The following is a 20,705-nucleotide window of genomic DNA, read 5'->3' as shown; positions in this document are numbered from 1 at the left end:
ACCGACTGCGCCACCCAGGCGCCCCAAAAAATAATTACTCTTGATTGCACAGGTCCTTCTCTGAGCAATTTTCCTTGCCCACAAATCTGGTATAATAGTGCTGGGATAATGTAATTTAAGCATTTTCCATTTGTTAACATATAAGAGGTAGGCAAGCAGACTAGAGAGGAGAAAGGAACCAAGAGTCTAAGGGGAAGGACATGCTTTTCCTTCTAAATTATCATATGCAACTCAATCCCAATTGTGGTTGCTCCACGGAAGAATTTAATCCAGTTCCTCCGGCCTGGCAAAGGTTTTTGTTTTTGTTTTCCATCAGAGAGTAGCTGACTTCAGTAAGGCATTTATAATATTCAAGGGCTTGTTTTCCTTTAAAAAGAAATTAAGAGACTACTCTTATCAGACTCCCCTCCTTAGGTGTTTTGGAACAAAGTTCCTATGGAACAGAAATTCTGTAACCTAGGATCACAGACCCTTTAAGAGTCTGGTTAAATCTTATTCACAGAAAAATGCACAAGCAACAGAATTCTGCAAATCAGTCTACAGAACCAGGTAAAGAATTAGTAGCCTATAGACAGACAAGACTATGGAAAAGATGGTCAATGTGGCAAGTGGCATCCTTGAGGACCTCTCCCTCCCTTCATTCCTTAACCAGCATGTAGGAAAAAGGTGGGAGTACTAGTGCAGGCCTGTTCCAAGGAATGTGGGGTTCCATTCATGGGCAACTTTGGCTTGGAAGCTTCTCTCTGGCCTAGGGATGCACTGCAGTCTAAGACTATCTGTCAAATCTTTCCTTCCTCTCTCCTTTCAGAGGTGTCAGACTTGCCCTGTGGTCTGAAGACGCCACTGGCCTTCAGAGTATTCATATGGTCTTCTCTTTCCTTTTGTACTTCCCAGGAACGTTACAAATTAAAAAAAAAAAAAAAGGAGATGGAGACGGAGAAATATTAAGGTTTTAAGAGTTTTTTTGTTTTTGAGAGAGAGAGCGTGGGGGGTAGAAAGAGAATCCTAAACAGACTCCACACTGTCAGCGCAAAGCCCAACACAAAACTTGAACCCATGAACCATGAAATCATGACCTGAGCTGAAACCAAGAGTCGGAGGCTCAACCAACTGAGCCACCCAGGCATCCCAAAACTCTAATAATTCTAATCCTTCTTGGGGTCTGCTTCTAGGAGAATTCAGACTATCCACCAGCATGTGCTGCTGTTTTCACAGCACCTTTACACAGCACTCAGAATAAAGGACCTTGGATTCTTCCAATCCTCACTCCAGTAGCACCCTTCTACATAGAAACTATGCCTCTTAAGACAATGACTTCTTGCCCAATGGGATGAAGCCCCTGGAAGCCCACAGGTCAGTGATGTTCTGGTTTCACAGACACCAAGGGTAGTTTTGAGATTTTTGCCTCCAGTTCTAAGACAAGACCCACGAAGGTTAAGCACCAATGGTTATGACAGAAATTGCCATGGAAGGCCAAATTAATAAGGTCCGATGTGTAAAAGGCATTACGTTTGTCAGGCCTGAATATAGGACTCTCACTAATGCTAGAAAAATCCTTCACATTTATACTAATCATGGTTCTTTAATTTTCAAAACCAAGTTCTGAACAGTGATGACACTATTCAACGGGGAGAAGACACCATCAGGTCAAGTAATAACAGCCAAAGCAAAAATCCTAGTCCAAAGTATGAGTGACCTTCTGTATTCACCAGAGATTCCAACAGTTAGTGTGCAACTCAAAGTCAGTTCTTAGGTGTGCCAGCAGAAGCTCTTAAGTATGCAAATGCTCTGTTATCTGGGTGCCACAATGCCCCAATCATGCTCAGCATTAGCTGAGGCTTTCAGGTGAAGGAGTAGGTGAGATTCTGAGATTGGATTGTACCAGAATCCAACCAGGCTCTATCACTTGTCCTAAATCACTTCTGTTCCATTGTTAATGTTTAGGGCACACAGTATTAAATGACAGTATCACCCTAACCTTTTCTCCTAGTAAGACATGTAAGGATCAAATCAGCATTATTTTTCAATCAGCACTGTGATTAAAACGTTGTAACACGAGACAGAGAAGGACCATCTTTTTAATTCAAGTTCCCCTTAAATTCTCAACCAGCAAACTAACCAAATACTTAGTTTTATAAGCTTTTTCTCTTCCCTTCCCCCTTTATTCTTAGTTTATGATGTTAAGCTCTTAATGACAAAGAAGCCAAGCCCACCTGGGTAGTTTTCCAACACACGTAAAGCAAATCACAGTCATACTTCCATTTTAACCAAGCATGACAACAAGGTGACTGAGTAGCTTTCCAAACTACCAGAGCAGCAGGCACTACCTTGCATAGGCTGGCGTTAAATCTGCACTTCATAAATCGTGCAGGCTCCTGCCCATTTAGATGATCTCTTCTCTGCAGAATCGGCAGTCTAACACTGGTTCTTCCAAGCATTAAAAATCATCACTCTGCTATCCCAACTCACTGTTCAGATGGGTCTTCCTGAATGCAGCCTTTATTACAACCTCACTGCTGCTTCATACACTGCAGGAATACCATGTTTTTAAGTCAGGAGCTCTCTTTCTCGCTTTATTATAATCAAGGGGTCTTACAACGACCCTGATACTGTTAAAAAGCACAGTGCTTTATAACAGTAAAGCTTCTGGAAAACCCAAACAAAAGACACGTCACCCGGTGACGTCAGCCTATATACAGTTCTGTGTGGTCGCAGCACATAAGCAATTCCATTCTTGTGCCGTTTCTCGGAAAAGCTTTTCAGTAAATGCACTCATGCTGCTCCAGGAGCTCTTCTCTGCAACAAGCCGCCCATCTGCCATCAACAAGTTAAGACCGAGAGAACTAACGGCTGCGGAAAGGAGAGACTGAAGCTTTGATTAACCAGCTGAGCAGTTAAAGGACGAAATTTAGTAACTTACATTCAAAACTGATTGAGGAATCAGAGAAGACAGAGAAAATGAAACCAATGCTTTCGAGAGGAATATCCTAAGGAAAAAATAACTCACCCTGCTGGATGATTTTACTCAGAAAGCCTGGGACACAGAAAACAGGAAACTGGTCAAAGGCTCCTGCATGTTAGAGCCTTTTACAGACTCACTGCGTTGAGTCTAACAACCGCGACTGAATGCAGCCTCCAATGTGCTCAGAAGAATGGGTAAGTCCATGCATTTATGTGTCTTATACAGTCAGCAAGGTATCATGCTTTTTAAAATAAGCCACCAAATTCACATTTTATGAGGGAGATCACTGTCAAATTTCTGGGTTTTGAGGTTTAGGTAAAAGCCTATACTGCTAATGACAGAATATTCTTTATCTTTTTTCTTAATGGTTTAAGTTGTGTTCTAGTCATACTAACAAGGTTAGTTTTTCTGCAGCAAATGAAAAATAAGTTATATGCAGTGATATCTTTCGCCATAATGTTATGTTGTTTTTTTTAAGAGCTCATACATTCTGCTGAAAAATATCCTATCTTCTTGTTTTCCTTAAATTATATTCTGCAGGCTTACATTTCAAGTGGCCATTAGGGGCCCCTATGCTGGCAGCAATATATGCAATGAGTATGGTTTTAAAAATGCTGCCTGCCCTGGGTATGGCGTGTCCACCCAAATGCCGCTGCGAGAAGCTGCTCTTCTACTGCGACTCTCAGGGCTTCCGCTCAGTGCCAAACGCCACAGACAAGGGCTCTCTGGGCCTGTCCCTGAGGCACAATCACATCACAGAGCTCGAAAGGGATCAATTTGCCAGCTTCAGTCAACTTACCTGGCTCCACTTAGACCACAATCAAATTTCAACAGTAAAAGAAGATGCTTTTCAAGGACTATATAAACTTAAGGAATTAATCTTAAGTTCCAACAAAATATTTTATTTACCAAACACAACTTTTACTCAACTGATTAACCTGCAAAATTTGGACCTGTCTTTTAATCAGCTGTCATCTCTGCACCCAGAGCTCTTCTATGGCCTTCGGAAACTGCAGACCTTGCATTTACGGTCCAACTCCCTGCGGACTATCCCAGTACGCCTATTCTGGGACTGTCGTAGTCTGGAGTTTCTGGATTTGAGCACAAACCGTTTGCGAAGTTTGGCTCGCAATGGATTTGCAGGATTAATCAAACTGAGAGAGCTTCACCTAGAGCACAACCAGCTGACGAAGATTAATTTTGCTCATTTCCTACGGCTAAGCAGTCTGCACACACTCTTCTTACAATGGAACAAAATTAGCAACTTGACATGTGGGATGGAGTGGACCTGGGGCACTTTAGAAAAGCTAGACCTGACTGGAAATGAAATCAAAGCCATCGACCTGACAGTGTTTGACACGATGCCTAATCTTAAAATTCTCCTCATGGATAACAACAAGTTAAATAGCCTTGATTCCAAGATCTTAAACTCCCTGAGATCCCTCACAACTGTTGGCCTCTCTGGCAATCTGTGGGAATGCAGCCCTCGAATATGTGCTTTGGCCTCCTGGCTGGGCAGTTTCCAAGGTCGGTGGGAACATTCCATCCTATGCCACAGTCCTGACCACACCCAAGGAGAGGATATACTAGATGCAGTCCATGGATTTCAGCTCTGCTGGAATTTATCAACCACTGTCACTGCCATGGCTACAACTTATAGGGATCCAACCACTGAATATACAAAAAGAATAAGCTCATCAAGTTACCATGTGGGAGACAAAGAAATCCCAACTACTGCAGGCATAGCAGTTACTACTGAGGAACACTTTCCCGAACCAGACAATGCCATCTTCACTCAGCGGGTAATTACAGGAACAATGGCTTTATTGTTTTCTTTCTTTTTTATTATTTTTATAGTGTTCATCTCCAGGAAGTGCTGCCCTCCCACTTTAAGAAGAATTAGGCAGTGCTCAATGATTCAGAACCACAGGCAGCTCCGATCCCAAACACGACTCCATATGTCAAACATGTCAGACCAAGGACCGTATAATGAATATGAACCCACCCATGAAGGACCCTTCATCATCATTAATGGTTATGGACAGTGCAAGTGTCAGCAGCTGCCATACAAAGAATGTGAAGTATAATATCTACCCGTCATCAAAAATTACATCAGATAAGTAACCTATTTTACATAGTAGGGGATAAATACATACCTAATTTTTACCAATGGTGACATTAAGCCTAATTTTCCAAACCAAGTGGAGACTTAAGTTTTTGAAGTGTTGAAGTATTTTTAATTTTTTTTAATGAACCCATATTTTAAGTGTTATATGAAGCAAAGCTCATATTAATTTGCACTCTTGTTGCAAAGTCTAAAAATGCTTATTTCAAAATAAGACATTTCATGTATGTAATTATTATATACTATCATGTGTAAACATTTACACTAAGGTCTCCATATGCTATTTTTTTCTACTGAAAACAGTTTGGAAAGAAGCTACTGAGCAGAAAAAGATATGGATCAATACTTGTTAGATCACTGCTCTCCATCCCAAGAACCACAACTGGCTTGCTGCTTAAAAGGAGGCTTAGCAAAGTTTTCGTCTATGACAATTTGGTATTTACTCAAATCTACAATTTATTGCCAGTGTGGGAAGTAGAATTTCATGTATGCTGAAGACTGGTAAATATTAAACACTCTTCTTCCAGAGTTTTTGCCTGGGTTAGTAGATACTATCAAAGTCCACATTATGAAATCAGAACCCTTTATGTAATTCTAATAAGCTGAGTGACTCTCTTTAATATATTTAAACAATGAATCCAAGTGATTGTGAAAAGGTCTCATTACAATGAAATCAATAGTAAATAATCACACTGACTTCACATTATACAACTCTAATTTGACTTATAATGGAAATGTTGATTTTTGTGGCACTTAGACAATTTTTAAACTAATCTAAAAATCATCATTTTACTAATTAGTTTACTAAATCCTATATTTACATTTATATGTGAAAAAAGATTTAGAAATTATTTCGGAGAGAAAAGAGATAAACTGAGTCCATTTAACAATCCTGTGACCTGTTCCCTGTAGTATGAAAGCACACACACCAATTCTCTCCCTCCCTCTACGATCAAAGATGCCTTGACAAAGGGGTTTAAACCTCTTTCTTCTGCCTTTTCCTAATCTTCAAACCTCAAAAAGCCAAATTAAAAATAATCGGCTAGCAACAGAATATACTAGAATACAGTACAATGGAACCAAGAAAAAAATCACTTTCTAAATATGATATGCTAAAATTTGACTGTTTAATAAAGATACATATCCATACTGTAAGAGCAGTTCCTTCTAAGTGAAGGGAATAACATTACTGAGGCAAGCTTTCTCGTGGGAGAATACCCTACATGCCCGTGCAGCCACACAGTGGTAACCTGAAGGTGGCAAGGATGTGAAGGGATGAAACAGAAAGGCAGCATTTTGAAATGTGACCCACAGAAACAGTTTAGCTTAAGTTAAAAAGGCAACCAAGAGAGAGGCAAAGGTTAACTACACAATCTGCATCAAACAGGGCAAGGCCCTGGGTCCTGCAGCTGAAAAAGAAAGTGTTAATAGATACATTCCATAATTAACAAATGATAACGATGCCACACTTTTCATGCAGAAAACTGCCGTAAGTATTTTGTTTCTTTGATTATGATTTCTACAAAGAAACTATGACATATTTGGGATTTAGATGAAAGTCACCAATCCATACATAATTTTTCCATAAACGAGGCTCCATGTATGCAGTAGCAAAACCCATTAAATTAGACCACTGACTTAATTTTGAAAAAATGAGCATTTCTACAACTGACATTTAATGTATGTGAAAAAAGGCATGTATCCTTAGAGAAAACCACAACCATTAAAAAAAAAACAACAGGTTATCTTTTCCTTAAGATGACCATTAACATGATATCCATCATTCAGAGCATATTTTCCTCTCATGATTGAAATGAAAACATGCTAAGACTACAGTTTAACCCACAAGATTTAATTATAATTTTTTTCTTCTTTAATACTAAGAGAAAGGGGTCTTCTTTAATACATTTCAAAGAAAACATGTCTTGTAAAAAAGCAGATGAGATCACAAATTATTAAGGTAAAAATGTGCTCTATTTTTTAAGGTGGATAGATTAGTTTGGCAAAGTCTCAGCCCAGCTGTGTTCAGCTGATCTTGAGCGGTGAGCATTTCATTTCTTGTTAAACCAGCCTGGGCCTGCCTGGGCAGACACAGAAGCTGATTTTACAACATAGAGCACAACTCACTACTTCCCCATGGAGGGGCTGGATCAGAAGCCCCATTACAAATGAGAGCTCCACGAGCTAAAATTTACCAACCCATTTATCAGGGTAACCATGGCCATTTGTCTCGGCACAGCTTTGTCACAATACAACTGGGCCCGGAACACAGACTCCACCAGCCCTGAAGGATAGCAATGGAGTATTTTCCATCATTGCATCCACAACCAATATTAATTGAAATTATGAAGAATGAGAAATACTGGCTGAGAATTCCCACAGTAATCTTAAAGATTATACTTAGTAAAATGGACCACCAATTGACAAAATCCTTAATGTATATAGAAAAGTAAATTGGAAAAGCAAGCCATTCATTAACTCTGGCGAACAGCATAGCAAAGCCACAAAGGAATATTTTCCAGTTGAAAACTGTAAAATTTTTTGCCCTCCATTTTTTTGGTAATGCTCTCAGAGAAAAGTAACAGTGCCAGATAGCATTTTCCTTTTTCCATTTAAAGTGCAAACTTCCCTTTTCAATTGCCTGTAGAAGGCAGGATTCCATTTAATTTTGGCCTATTTGTGTTTCAGTATCAGCACAGGTTTGAAGATGAGACTGTTAGTCATCTGTGCTCTCTTTACCAACTGGCTAGGGCAGAAGAGCATCACAGCTACACTGCAGATCCTGGTAATACAATGTTAGGGCTTTTGTTTTTCAGTGTAGTCTTATCTTCTTCAGCACCTCCTCCTCCCCCACCAACCCCGGCCTTTTTTCACTTTCAAGGTTAGAGGAAAATGATCATTTAATCAAGAACCAGAAAAATAATTAAATCTCTCTGGACAAAGAAAAGCTAAGAAGGCTATGATACTGTACCCACCTAGTAACCCAGAGCTTGTTTGGAATCGTTTATATTCATTTCTGTAGCTTGCCAGCGATTTCAATCACTCTTCTGAAATGAGAGTGGGCCGATAAATTTGCAAATCCACACACAACTCAGAGAATACCCACTGCCAACATCAAATAGCAAAGATACTAATTTTTTAAGCCAAAAATCTGCACTAACACATGTAATTTCTTAATGTGCCTAAGTTAATTTCTATACCGATTCAATGAATGGAATTGATTGAACTTTCCAACTCCACTAATTATTAAAATCCATCTGCTTATTCTAATGCTAGTCACCAAGAGCTAGACTCCATCTTTCCAATAAAAATGAGCCCTCTGTATCGCTAGGTCCAAAACCTAAAATTCAAAACAGGCATATCATTTTCTTAATGCATACTTCCTACACAGGTTATCAGGGAATAAAAGGCTGTATAATGCCCCATTCTCTCCCTAAAATGTGGATATCTATATGAAATTTTAAAAGAATATTTTTAGAAGCTTAGCTCCTAACAGAGATATACAGTGACAGACCTGTCTCAAAAGTCTGTTTTAGGCCATGATTTTCCGATCTTATTGGCTAAAGAGCTTCAACTAGAAAAAAACTAAGGATGATAAAGTCATTCATAGATAATTAAATATTTCTGTTCTTAACCTAGGGCAAACTCATAGTGCTTGAATATGGCCAAAAACAAATAGAAAATGGCTGTTAAGCTTTCATCCAGCTATTACAAACATTTAGAAACATCTGCTACTCCTTCAACTAACCTATTCTTCTTCCTTGATAAACTAAAAACAAGTCTGATATATGGAATGTTTGATGAACCTTCTTATCAACACTGAGACTGGACACTAAAAGTCCAAACACATTGTGTTCAATTACCTTAAGAGCCTTTTTTGGTTTGTTTGTTTTTTTTGTTTTTTGTTTTTTTTTTGGCTGGGAGGTGGGCAACTGGGTTGGGAAGAAAATACTATTATATTGGGGGCTGGGGTGGGGGTGGTAACAAAGTGCAGTGTACAGGAAAGTTTTGTTATTAAAATTGTGTATACTGTACAAAGTGAATGTCTTTTTTTTAAGCTTTCCCTTGGTAGGCAAGTAATTTTGACACGTGAAACTTGAAAAAGCCATTTGTGACAGACACAGAAACCTTAAATGAACATCTGTTTTGTACCATGTTCTCTACAATGCCAAATGTGCCAGTTGAGTAAAGGGCAGCTAATTGACTGTCTTCGTTAAGAGACAGGTTAAACTAAGCTAAGAAGAAAGTAACGGGTGTGGGGTGTGGGCAGGTGGGGAATTGTCGGGGGGTGGAGAGTGGGAGGCCTAGTTAAAAAGCTACCGTGACAATACCTAACAGTTACACATTAACAAGGTACTCTGTCACAAGCCTTAGCAAATAGACAAACAGCTATCCTTGAGAATCACAGGGCCTAAGGTTGGCTGCCATCTCCCATTCTCCCCAAAAGTAGACTGCTACCACACCACAGCCTGGGCAGCTTCAAAAAGGTTGCCTCTACCCAGCAAATGGCAACTTGGCCTTTACCTTGGGGGTCCACTGGTGGGAGACAGATCCCAGCAGCACCTTGCACACCACTCCTGGGAGGGATGTCCACAGGAGTTGACCATGCTGGGATCTCTAGGATCCCTACATGACCCATTCTATCCCAGACACCAGCTCAGTAAATATGGATATGGAAAAGGAAGGCAAGATTTTCAACTAGTGTCCCTTGCTTGGCATAAATACCCCCCAGAACAGGATGCTATGCCTGGGCAGCACTGGGGGCAGAAAGGGCCCTGGTCTCAAGGAACTGACTGCCAGGAGCTGCCATACTTGTCAGGATACACTTATTACTTCTCCAGGTCCAGAGCAGTGCAGTAGGATCAGACAGGCAAGAAGAAATAAGGCCACCCCTTTCATCCAGAGATGAGGGGATCAGAGAACCAGAGAAGCTAGGACAGTGATCACACCAGGAATCTCAGCAGCAACGAGGGCAGAGGCAGGAAGGAACCACAGCACAAAATTTTATTGTCAAACTCATCCACTATGCACTAGAGGGCACAGGTGATAGTGGTTTCAAACTGCACAAAGGACTGAATTCCTATACTTAATGGAGTTAAAAAAGCTTATTAACCTAATTGTCATACATTTAAATCTTGAAAATCCCTTGTAAAGCTACATCTCATTTCTTTATCAGTTATTTTAATTAGTTTTGCCTGTATGCCACAGCATTCTCAGGTTCCCACTCAAATTTATAATAGATTTCTTCAAGGTCTGTTTCAAGTGATTTTTTTCCTTTCTTTAAATATATCTAACCAGCTGGGTACTCAAATCTCCCTTAGACAGAATGTACTACAAATTGTCTTTCACAAAGAGCCAAGGGAAAGAGAGGTGAAAAATCACAGCTATTCCTAACATTTCTCCTCCTTAGCATGAGTTCCTCCACACTAGCCAAAGTTTTGGAAACACTCTTTAGAGACAGATGTTGAGCCTCCTTTCCTCTATCCAAAGAGGACACACTAAAGAGGAAGAAATTTCCAAAGGAAAGTACCATGAGGCATCCTATCATGCAAAGTTTGGAAACTTAACATACACCATCCCTTTATACATGGAGGCTTAAGAGTAAAGCCTAGCACATGGCCTCCAACTCAGGACCTCCCACCAGGAACCCAACACAAAGGAGCATCTGCGAACAATCACCCTGAAGGCAGGGCCAATGACTCTACCACCACCCTAAGAGAGAAGACTCTCCTCTCACCTGAGAACTAGATTTTAAAACTGTAGTCTCAGAGACAATACCCAAAGTCTTTTTACAACTTTCATCAAGCCCCTTTACCAAGAACCATGGTAAAAAGATGTAAAAATGTCATAACTTCACTGAATATCCTTTCAAAATTGTGTCCAGAGAACAAGAACTCCATCGTTAGGCTCCATATTTGTATTAAAAAAAAAAAATACACACACACGCACGCACGCACATATATATACATATACGTGCACACATATATACATATGTGTATAACTTAAATATATAGTATTATATATACATATATTTAAATAACCTCTAGGTTACTTCTTTGAAAAATCAGACAAAAACTCTACAGCCATTTATATTAGCCTACATGTTCATCATCATGAGAAGCAAAAAGCTCCTCTTGAGATAGACTAAAACATTTCCCATAGCCTAGCTGCCAAACACATAGAGGCAAACTGCTCAGCACTTTAAACCTTTGACAACTATTTATTTATCACTTACATATAACTTAATTCTATGAAGTCAAGGAAACTTAGGAAAATACACTCCTATGTACAAAACGGTTGAAATAAGGATGCGAAAACATCAGAAGCAGCGATTCTTAATTCTAACGGCCCAGGATATGTTTCACGGAATGCAAGAACCTCTTGTAATTATAATGTAATTATAATATATTATATATATTATTATATATATTATACAATATATATTATAATTATATAATATATATATAATTATATAATTATATATATATTATATAATGTAATTATAATGCAAATATTGTATGTATGTCTAAATATCTCCCCAGATTCTAAAGGGTGTTGGTAACTTACAAAAAAGCCCTAGTAGAGCAATGAAATAGTTCTTTTGAGTTACACTACTTTGTTGTTTTTTTATATATAATTTTGTTTTAATCTTTATTTAGTTTTGAGAGAGAGACAGAGTGCAAGGTGGGGAGGAACAGAAAGAGAGGGAAACACAGAATCCGAAGCAGGCTCCAGGCTGTCAGCACAGAGCCTGATGTGGGGCTAGAACTCACAAACAGTGAGATCATGACCTGAGCCAAAGTCAGACACTCAACCCACTGAGCCACCCAGGTGCCCCTGAGTTACACTACTTTGGCCTTGATCATCCTGGTGGCTAAGGCAAAGAGCAAAACCAAAAGCTTTCATCTGATAAAAGGAGCACACTACTTTATTTGAGGGGAGAGACACTTACATGCAAAACCCTGTTAATTACTTATAAAATAGAACCAGCTGTAGTATCAATAAGGAAAAATGTCAGACAGTATCTCCAAAGAGGTTCTGAAGAACAGGCAAGCTTGTCAACCCTTGAAAAAGCTAAGGGTAAGGAAGTCTACATAAGCATAGTGCCTATAAAGTCAGCAAGATCGAACATGCACCTACTTGGGAGAATAGTTCACGTTCCCTCCTTATCAAATCCCTAGGATCCAAACTACAGTGTTCCATTACCTAAGGGACACCCAGTAAGTATATGCTCCATTATAAGACTTATAGATGAGGAGTACAATGTAAAATTTAAAATTCTTCTACCACATCATGAAAGAAATACATTTCATGCATCATCTCTAGTTGTGCCAATGATAATCATAAATGTTCTACTTGGATAAGATGTCTCTAAGATGTTAACCAAAATTTTCTAAGAAAGAACAGATTTAAAAAGATAAACCATTCACTGGTCTGATAGCTGTCAGAAAATTAACTGTCCCTTTAAAATTTAACTCAGTCTGTACATTATTAGAACAACTACCTAGATTTCAACAGGAGTAAAGAGCACACTGATTAAGAGCCTCCACACTTGGGCCTGTGACCCTGGACAAGTCCTTTAACCTCACTATGCCTTAGGCCTCTCATCCCTACCATGGAATTAATAGTAGTAACAACCAAAGGGGAATTTAATCCATGTAAAATACTGAGAACAGGCTGGAACAGAATAAAAGTTAAATAAATGCTTCCTATTTTAATAGTCATATGTGGAGAACTCGATGCCACAGATCCATCAAGCAGAGAATATAATCATATAAAAACATATCCGACTTCTGTGTTACTCCAAGAAACTCCTTACTTTCTAGTCTTACTTAACTCACTAAATTAATATATCGTATCTAAAATGAAGATTAGCGACAACTTTTAATAAGTCAATAGCCTACATACACATTTCATATCTAGAATTGATATAAAAATTGACCACATTATCCCACAGTCAAGTAATGTGCTTTATAAAATGTATTGTAATATCATGTATGACAATACTCTGGTTTGGCTTTATGAATCAAGGCTAAATTTCAAAAGATAGATTCCCTAATTCCAAAATTCCTTCTGTCTAAGGTAGTCACTCAAAATCCAGTGATAATCTCTTTCCCTTGTTCAATAAAACTATATAAGACAACTCTACTATTTATTCATTATTATAAACAGATACGATTTTTCAAAAGAAATAAGAAATAATCCCAATGATATCTCAGCTTCTATTTTATTTTAGGACAAAATACACAGCTAAGAATGAAGGATCACTATTATGTTTATTTCTTTTGCTTAGAAGAAAATGTACTTCAAGTCTACCACATCTGATCTAGGAAGTAGCCCAACCAATTATGGCAGATTTGGTTCCTAGGCAGATTTGCCAGAATTACTGATATGAGGAGAGGTATGAGAATTTAAAAACACAAAGAGGGGTGCCTGGGTGGCTCAGTCAGTTAAGTGTACAACTTCAGTTCAAGTCATGATCTTGTGGTTTGGGAGTTTGAGCCCCGGTGTTGGGCTCTGTGCTGACAGCTCAGACCCTGGAGCCTGCTTCACATTATGTGTCTCTCTTTCTCTTTGCCCCTCCCCTCCTCATACTCTGTCTCTCTCTCAAAAATATAGAACATTAAAAAAATTTTTTTTAAACACAAAGATAACCTGAGTTCAATGCACACAGAAAGGTATGTTTCGTGATTACTGCTGATCCCCCATATTACCAAAATATTAAATATAAAGCTTGCTCAGAATTAACCCGTCTGAATGAATACATTCAGTCTTTTTCAGAAACTGCAGACCTTATGGCTCCAATTTTTTAAGACAAAGAACTTTTTTCATGGATTGTCTTTCTAAGATCATGATCCAGTTTATCCAACAAGGAAGATCACTTTATCTCCTCCATCCTCCACAACTTTTCTCCATTTTCTCACATCTCTTGATACTGGGCTTGCTCTTAGATCCTCACTTACCACCACATATACAAGCTTTTCAGATACCTGCTTCTCCTCACAGCTCCCAAAATTCCAAGGAAAACCACCTTACTGAGCAGAGACCATTCAGTTATAGTATATCCAATGCTGAGCACCAACGTTATAAAAAATATCTGTAATTTTAAAGATGCTCCTTGACTCCACAAAACTAAGTAACTATCAGATGCAAAATGATCCACATAATTTGGGAGACACCATTAGAAACACAATCCCTCATCCACATTGTCTTCACAGTCTACCTTTCCCTTTGTACAAATTCAAATATCAAATAGTTTATTCACTTTGTTTTTACTTTCAAAAGGTCAGAAACACCAGCCATTTAAGAACAGTACCCTTTTTGCTTTAATAATTAGCATTCACTCAAGCTCTCTGATCAAATAAAATCCCCAAGACCTTTCACATCATTAATATGAATAGTTATTCTCCTGGTTTTTTATTTTAGAGTGAGGAATGTGCCTTGAGGCAAAGAGGACATGGGTATACGGGAGGACATGGTTGTGAAAATTTCAGAAATATACAATTCTTTTTTTTTTTTAATTTTTTTCTTTAACGTTTATTTTTGAGACAGAGAGAGACAGAGCATGAACGGGGGAGGGTCAGAGAGAGGGAGACACAGAATCTGAAACAGGCTCCAGGCTCTGAGCCGTCAGCACAGAGCCCGACGCGGGACTTGAACTCACGGACCGTGAAATCATGACCTGAGCCGAAGTCGGCCGCTTAACCGACTGAGCCACCCAGGCGCCCCTGGAAATATACAATTCTTGGGGTAAGGACAGACTGTAATCCTTACTTCCCTCATCTATCCTCTAAAATTTTATACCAGTTTTGTCAGGATTCCATAGAACTGGACACAAAAACATTGATCTTTCATGTGAAAGTATTTTCTGACAGGTTTTGTTCCCAAGAGGAAAGAAAACATGACCACCAGGCCCTGATTAACACTACTAGGCAGGACTGCTGCATATGGCAGACACTAAGAACTCTGTTGAGAAGTGACCATGAAGTGCTATTTCTCTCTGATCAACCTCCCTAATTTTCCCTGGAAATTCACCAGGAAAAAAAAATAATGGCAGTGAAAAAGAAAGGGAAAAGAATTTACCAATCTTAGGCACACTCTTCTAGGCATCTCAAACAGCGCTACATCACCATCTCCCTCTTCTATCCTGACAATCCCTTCAGGCCAATATGTGAAAAACTGCTCTCTGACACTTGCCGTCAACTTCCAACAATGAGACCCCATTTTGCTATTGTGTTAAAACTGCCAGTCTAACATTTATCTATTACTCTCCATGAAAACCTAACAGCAGGTGGTCAGGAATTCTCTCTGTTTTAAAGCAGCATTCCTGAAGTGTCAAAAAACACCACAGTGCATAAGTGATATCACCCGTTTTGTGCTTAGAATTAGATGTGATATGAATTACAGATCAAATGGGAAGAACTGAACAACCATAAAGACTTTACGTGAAGTCTAGCTAGTTGACATCCCCACCAAATGCATCATCATAAATTACAAAAACTATTAAACATATTTCTGTAAAAAACACAAATCTACTAGTCTCCCAAAACATATAAACAATATTTTGAGGAGCTCACCTTTTAAATATTTTATGTCAATTTTTAAACATACACACCACTGGGTTTAAATTAAAGGAGGTATGGCCTCGGAATGAAATAAAAACTATGAAAGGCTACCCGCTTTATTACGATATCAACTAGCATTTACGCTAATTGAATTCCAAGTCTTGATATCAAATGGAATTGAGACCATTATGTATGACACAATTTGGGAAGGGGAAACCTGGGAAAGATTTATTAATTTTTTGACATGTTAAAATCGAAATGTTTATTAGCCATTCAAGTAGAGACGACAAGTTCAGGGTAGAGATCTAGAAATGTAAATTTTGAAGTCATCATCAGTAAACACAGGTATTTAAAGTCACAAGATTCAATGAGATTACCAAGGGAATGAGTGTAGGTGGAGAAGAGACCTACAGAAACACACTTTCTTCCTACAGGAGTCTGTGGAATTTACACAGTATCTACCAAATGGCAGTCAACAACAACTACAACAACAAAAGGATGAGTTTCAAGGGCAAGAGCCCCTCAACATCAAAGCCACTTGAACAAAGCATGTTCTATTGGAAAATTAATGAGAATAAGGTCAGATTAATTCAGGAAAATGATCTTAAAACATTACCTATCAAATAAACTGTTGCCAATTAAAGGTCTGCACATACACTGCTTTAGGAAAAATGATTACTATATAACAAGTCCATCACTCACAGAACATCTGAGTATATTCTCTATACCAAGCAGGTACTAAAGATGGACCTGCCCTCAATGAGGTCAGTGTAATCAACTAAAGGACCAATGAAAGATCATGGGACAATCAGAAAAGCAGGTTCAATTTGGGGGGCATATGTACAGCTCATGTACTTGGAATAGTCAAATATTCGGCAAAAAGGTTAACAGTCTAGTCTTATCTATCTTTGACAGTGGTATGGATTACAAAGTGTGTGTGTTGATCAAAACTCATCAAACAGTACACTTAAAATCTGTACATTTCACTGTGTACATTTTCATAAAAAAACCGAACTCCAGTTAATGATATGTATGCATGCTGCACTGTTTAGAGGTGAAGTATACAAGTGTCTGCAACTGACTTTTAAATGCATCCAAACAATAAGATGATACAGGGATATAAATATGTGATAAAGCATCTAACAAAATGTTAACCACAAAATCTAGGAAATAGGTATGTATATATATATCTGGGTGTTCATTGTATATTTCTTCCAGCTTCTCTGTATGTATGAAAATCTCCTTAATAAAATGTTAGGGGGAAAGGAAAAATATAACTACAATTGTAGTTTATAGTATTGACAATCTAATGTACTATTCCTTTCAATGAGACCTACAGTTAAGAGCTTAGACTATGGAGCCAGACTAGGTTCAAAATATAGTACATCCACTTTAGTACCTGTGACACCCTGAGCCATTTAAGCCTTAACAGTACAAAACTCATGCTCTGAAGATTAAATGGGACTACACATAAAACACTTGGAACACTTTCTGGCACACGGTAAGTGCTAAAGTGTGTTATGATGATGACTATGATGACGACTAAACATTTTTAAATTATTCAACAAGTACTACTTCAACTCCTACTATATGAGATAAAACAATACTCATTAAAAACTAATAAAAGAGAAATCAGCCCAAAAATGTGAATTGGACAGTCCTACTTAGATTACTAATACTCAGAGAACAGGGAGGCACTCAAGAATGTTAAAGAGAAAGAGCTTTAACCTTGCTTCAAAAAGTACCAGCAAGATTTCAATACACTGGGTATAAGGGCAGCCAGAACCACCCATGTGACAGATGCTACCAGTAAGTGCAGCTAAAATGAGCCAAGTGACAAAGGGACTCTGGGACCAGAAAGGGTGTGTAGATTTAACGTGGTCAGCAAGAGCAGCCATTCCAGATCTCTGGAGATGGCTGTGATATGATGATCAAAGCAATGATTTAGAAAAAAACCATATTCTGGCAATTTTTCTTGCTTTGCTGAGAAAGACAAAACCCAGAATTTCGACTATCAGAAATGGCTGCTAAGGAAGAAGGATAAGGGAAAGAGATTTATTTAAAGGACAGGCAAAGGTAAGAACCAGCAGTCAGCTGAGAAAGAAAGAACAAATGGCTCTCTACAAGAGCCCTGTTCAAGAGAAATGGGTAGAAGATTAGGGTATAAGGGAAAAATATGTAAGAAATCGTTCATTCACCAGGATGCAATAAAAAAGAGTGTCCAAGTTGCCATGTTAAATCTCACTATACATCTCCAATCTACAACAATTTTCTAAAAACATACATAGTTGCTCCATGTTTTCATTTTGCAGCTTTCCCCCCACCCCCCGCTGGCCAGGGTCAATAACAACTTCCTCTTATGAATTAGGCACAGAAAAGGCAGGACTGGTTCCCACCTTGAAAAATATGAAGCAAAGCTCTTACTAGGGTCCCATTCAGTCTAGTAAAACCTACCCCTTTCTCCACTCTTAATCATATAATGATAACATTTTTACAAGATAAAGTTTTAAACTTTTAGAACAATAATTTCTGACTCCCCAATGTGGTGCAAATATTAAAAAGAAATGCAGGAGCACAGTGTAGTGACAACCTGTTAATTTTACTCCCTCACATACTACAATAGAATCTTATTATAAGGTTTAATTTGTTACTTTCATATATAAGAAGTTCGTTAATGGCTTCACTGTTAGAAACCTCAGTGGAACTGCTGTTTTTGTTAAAAACCATGTGGCATGGCTGCCAATACAATCTTAATAAAAGCCCAAACCATCATCTACCTCCCATCTTAATAACAGAAATTGAAGATGAAACATGACATCTTAAGGGTTACACTTCACAATAAACAAGTTTCAGTATTTCAGAATCCCTTCATTCCCTACTCAAATTTAACTCTATCGTAATCTTTAGTTCCCTCCCCATAATCAAATACTTTCTCCTTCTTTAGAAATACCCTTTCACAAATCACAACTATGAAAACTCTTCAATGTCTCAAATAAGAACAGACATTTCTTTTTTTCTCCATTTTCATTACAATCAAGACTAGCTAATAAATTTCGCCACTTAGTCAAACCATGAAAATTATCAGATATCCAGACTTTTTCCAAAACTTAACAATTCTAGATTAATTTTGAATTAATGGAAGTAGGGGAAAACCCAAATGGGGAGAACCTACCGAAAATCAACTCTTGTTACTTTTTCCCCAACTCTTCCTTCTTATAAGAAAAGGGACATGCTGTCCTCTTTGCTAAGAGTGACAGAGTGGAGACCCTGTCTCATCCACCAAACACTGTATGAAGTGTGGGTCCTCCACATACCTCTAGGGAAGTATCCACAACTAATAACCACTGGTAAAACAGCATTCTAAGCTAAGAGAGAGAGAGAGAGAGAGAGAGAGAGAGAGAGAGAGAGAGAGAGAGAGAGAGAAAGAAAGATAAAAACTCAACAATGTACATAATTTAGGAGACAGAAAAAAATGTTTTACCCAGTAAATGTTAGATCTGTCGCTGGTATTAAAAAGGTATCCACTGGTAGATTTGCAATTTCCTGTATCCACAATAATACTTATATACGAGAACTATATATATATATATATATATATATATATATATATATATATATATATATATATATATATATATATATAGGAGCTGCCCTGTTAGCCTGCTTGATTGAAAATAAAGGTGAAAAAACTAGGCCTAGGTATGTTCTTTGTAGGGACCAGTTTTGGTCTTCATATTCTAAACCCCAATGTTTTTTCTCTACGAAAATGAAAGTATGTCAAGGGTTACAACTGGTACTCAAAACTCTCTGAGGATCAGTGAAAATGTAATGCCAGTCCTGTGGAGAAATCACTCAGTTTATGTCCCACAGGGTAAGAAATCCTGTTCCATATAGGAAGACATTATTAAAAAGTCACTACTTCTTTTAATGATTAGTGTCTATACAGTATAAGGAAGAGTAAGATGACATGCAATAAATTAGACAAAAACAAACAAGAAAACTGGAAAAAATTCTACAGAAAGGTTCAGAGGGTTCTTTTTTCCTAATAGAGGGATGTAGTGGGTCAAATCAATTCTTCCATTAAAATCATTTACTCTATTTTCACTGTACCCCCGAAATATCTACATTTCACACTACTGCAGTAGGAGGGGTTTGTCAAAACGTTCTTTCTTTCTCTTCTCTTCCACTTAGGCTTCTCTCCAGTGGTGCTCAGCAGCCCACTCACTCATCCTTTCATTGTCTTTCCTTACTTGGGAGCTCTCAAGCAATTACATTTCTCACTTATGTCTATGTATGAGAGTGTGTGTATAGACACAAGCACATGTGTTCAGTTGGAGGGAAAATGGAAGCAAAAAGACTCTATGTCAAGACAAAACAGCCTCTATTTATTTTACAAAGTCATTATTTAGCTCATTTCTTGTCAAAGATTTTCTTTTTTAACTTTGGCTCCTCCCCCTAAATTCGAGTCTTATACCAGCCATTTTTACTTGATTAGAAAAAGAACCTCTCACTTGAATATGTGCAGAGTCACATTCAATGCTTGCATTCGGAAACTTGTCTATCTATAAATAAACTGCAGATATCCACACAAATTTTGCATATGTGGGTAAAAATAAAAACAAAATAAATATTCTTAAAACTATTTACAAGTATAAAAATCCTGCAGATGTGATGTCAGTGAGAAATGAAAGGCAGGTTTACCATATTTTGGTATAGAAGGAAAGGCTCTGAAAACCATCACTAAATTAGCCCCCTGACTGGGAGTCTGGCACTATACATCCAGGTCAAATGAATTTTGATCGTAAACAATTAAAATGGCCTGTGTGAAAAGAATTTTTATAAAGCCTAAAAGCACAAAGGCAGACAATTAATTACTAGCCTATACTCAACCATGAAACTTTTACAAAGGGGTTTGTATTTATGGTATGTCAGTTTATATGAAACTCTATTTCAAATGTGAAAATTATTTCCCAGAACCAGGGTGAAACAGCCCTTTCTCCTTTTTTTGTACTATTTCTGCATGTGTTTCATATATACGCGTAGCCACAGCATA

At 38.1% G+C, this 20,705-nt stretch overlaps 2 protein-coding genes across 4 annotated transcripts in view; one reads left to right on the top strand and one right to left on the bottom strand.

Annotated features, from left to right (window-relative positions):
- CTNNA1 (catenin alpha 1) overlaps window positions 1-20,705 on the bottom strand; it is a 176,781-nt gene that overhangs the window by 55,151 nt on the left and 100,925 nt on the right. The gene's annotated exons all lie outside the window — the stretch shown is intronic.
- On the top strand, window positions 1,681-9,286 carry LRRTM2 (leucine rich repeat transmembrane neuronal 2). Its single transcript, XM_007077947.3, has 2 exons — window positions 1,681-3,156; window positions 3,503-9,286. The coding sequence occupies exons 1-2, from the start codon at window positions 3,153-3,155 to the stop codon at window positions 5,047-5,049; spliced, it is 1,551 nt and encodes a 516-aa protein (XP_007078009.1). The 5' UTR covers window positions 1,681-3,152; the 3' UTR covers window positions 5,050-9,286.

Source organism: Panthera tigris, chromosome A1 (assembly GCF_018350195.1).
Source record: "Panthera tigris isolate Pti1 chromosome A1, P.tigris_Pti1_mat1.1, whole genome shotgun sequence".
In the NCBI taxonomy this organism is placed as follows: Eukaryota; Metazoa; Chordata; class Mammalia; order Carnivora; family Felidae; genus Panthera; species Panthera tigris.
This window is presented reverse-complemented; position numbering and strand designations above follow the sequence as displayed.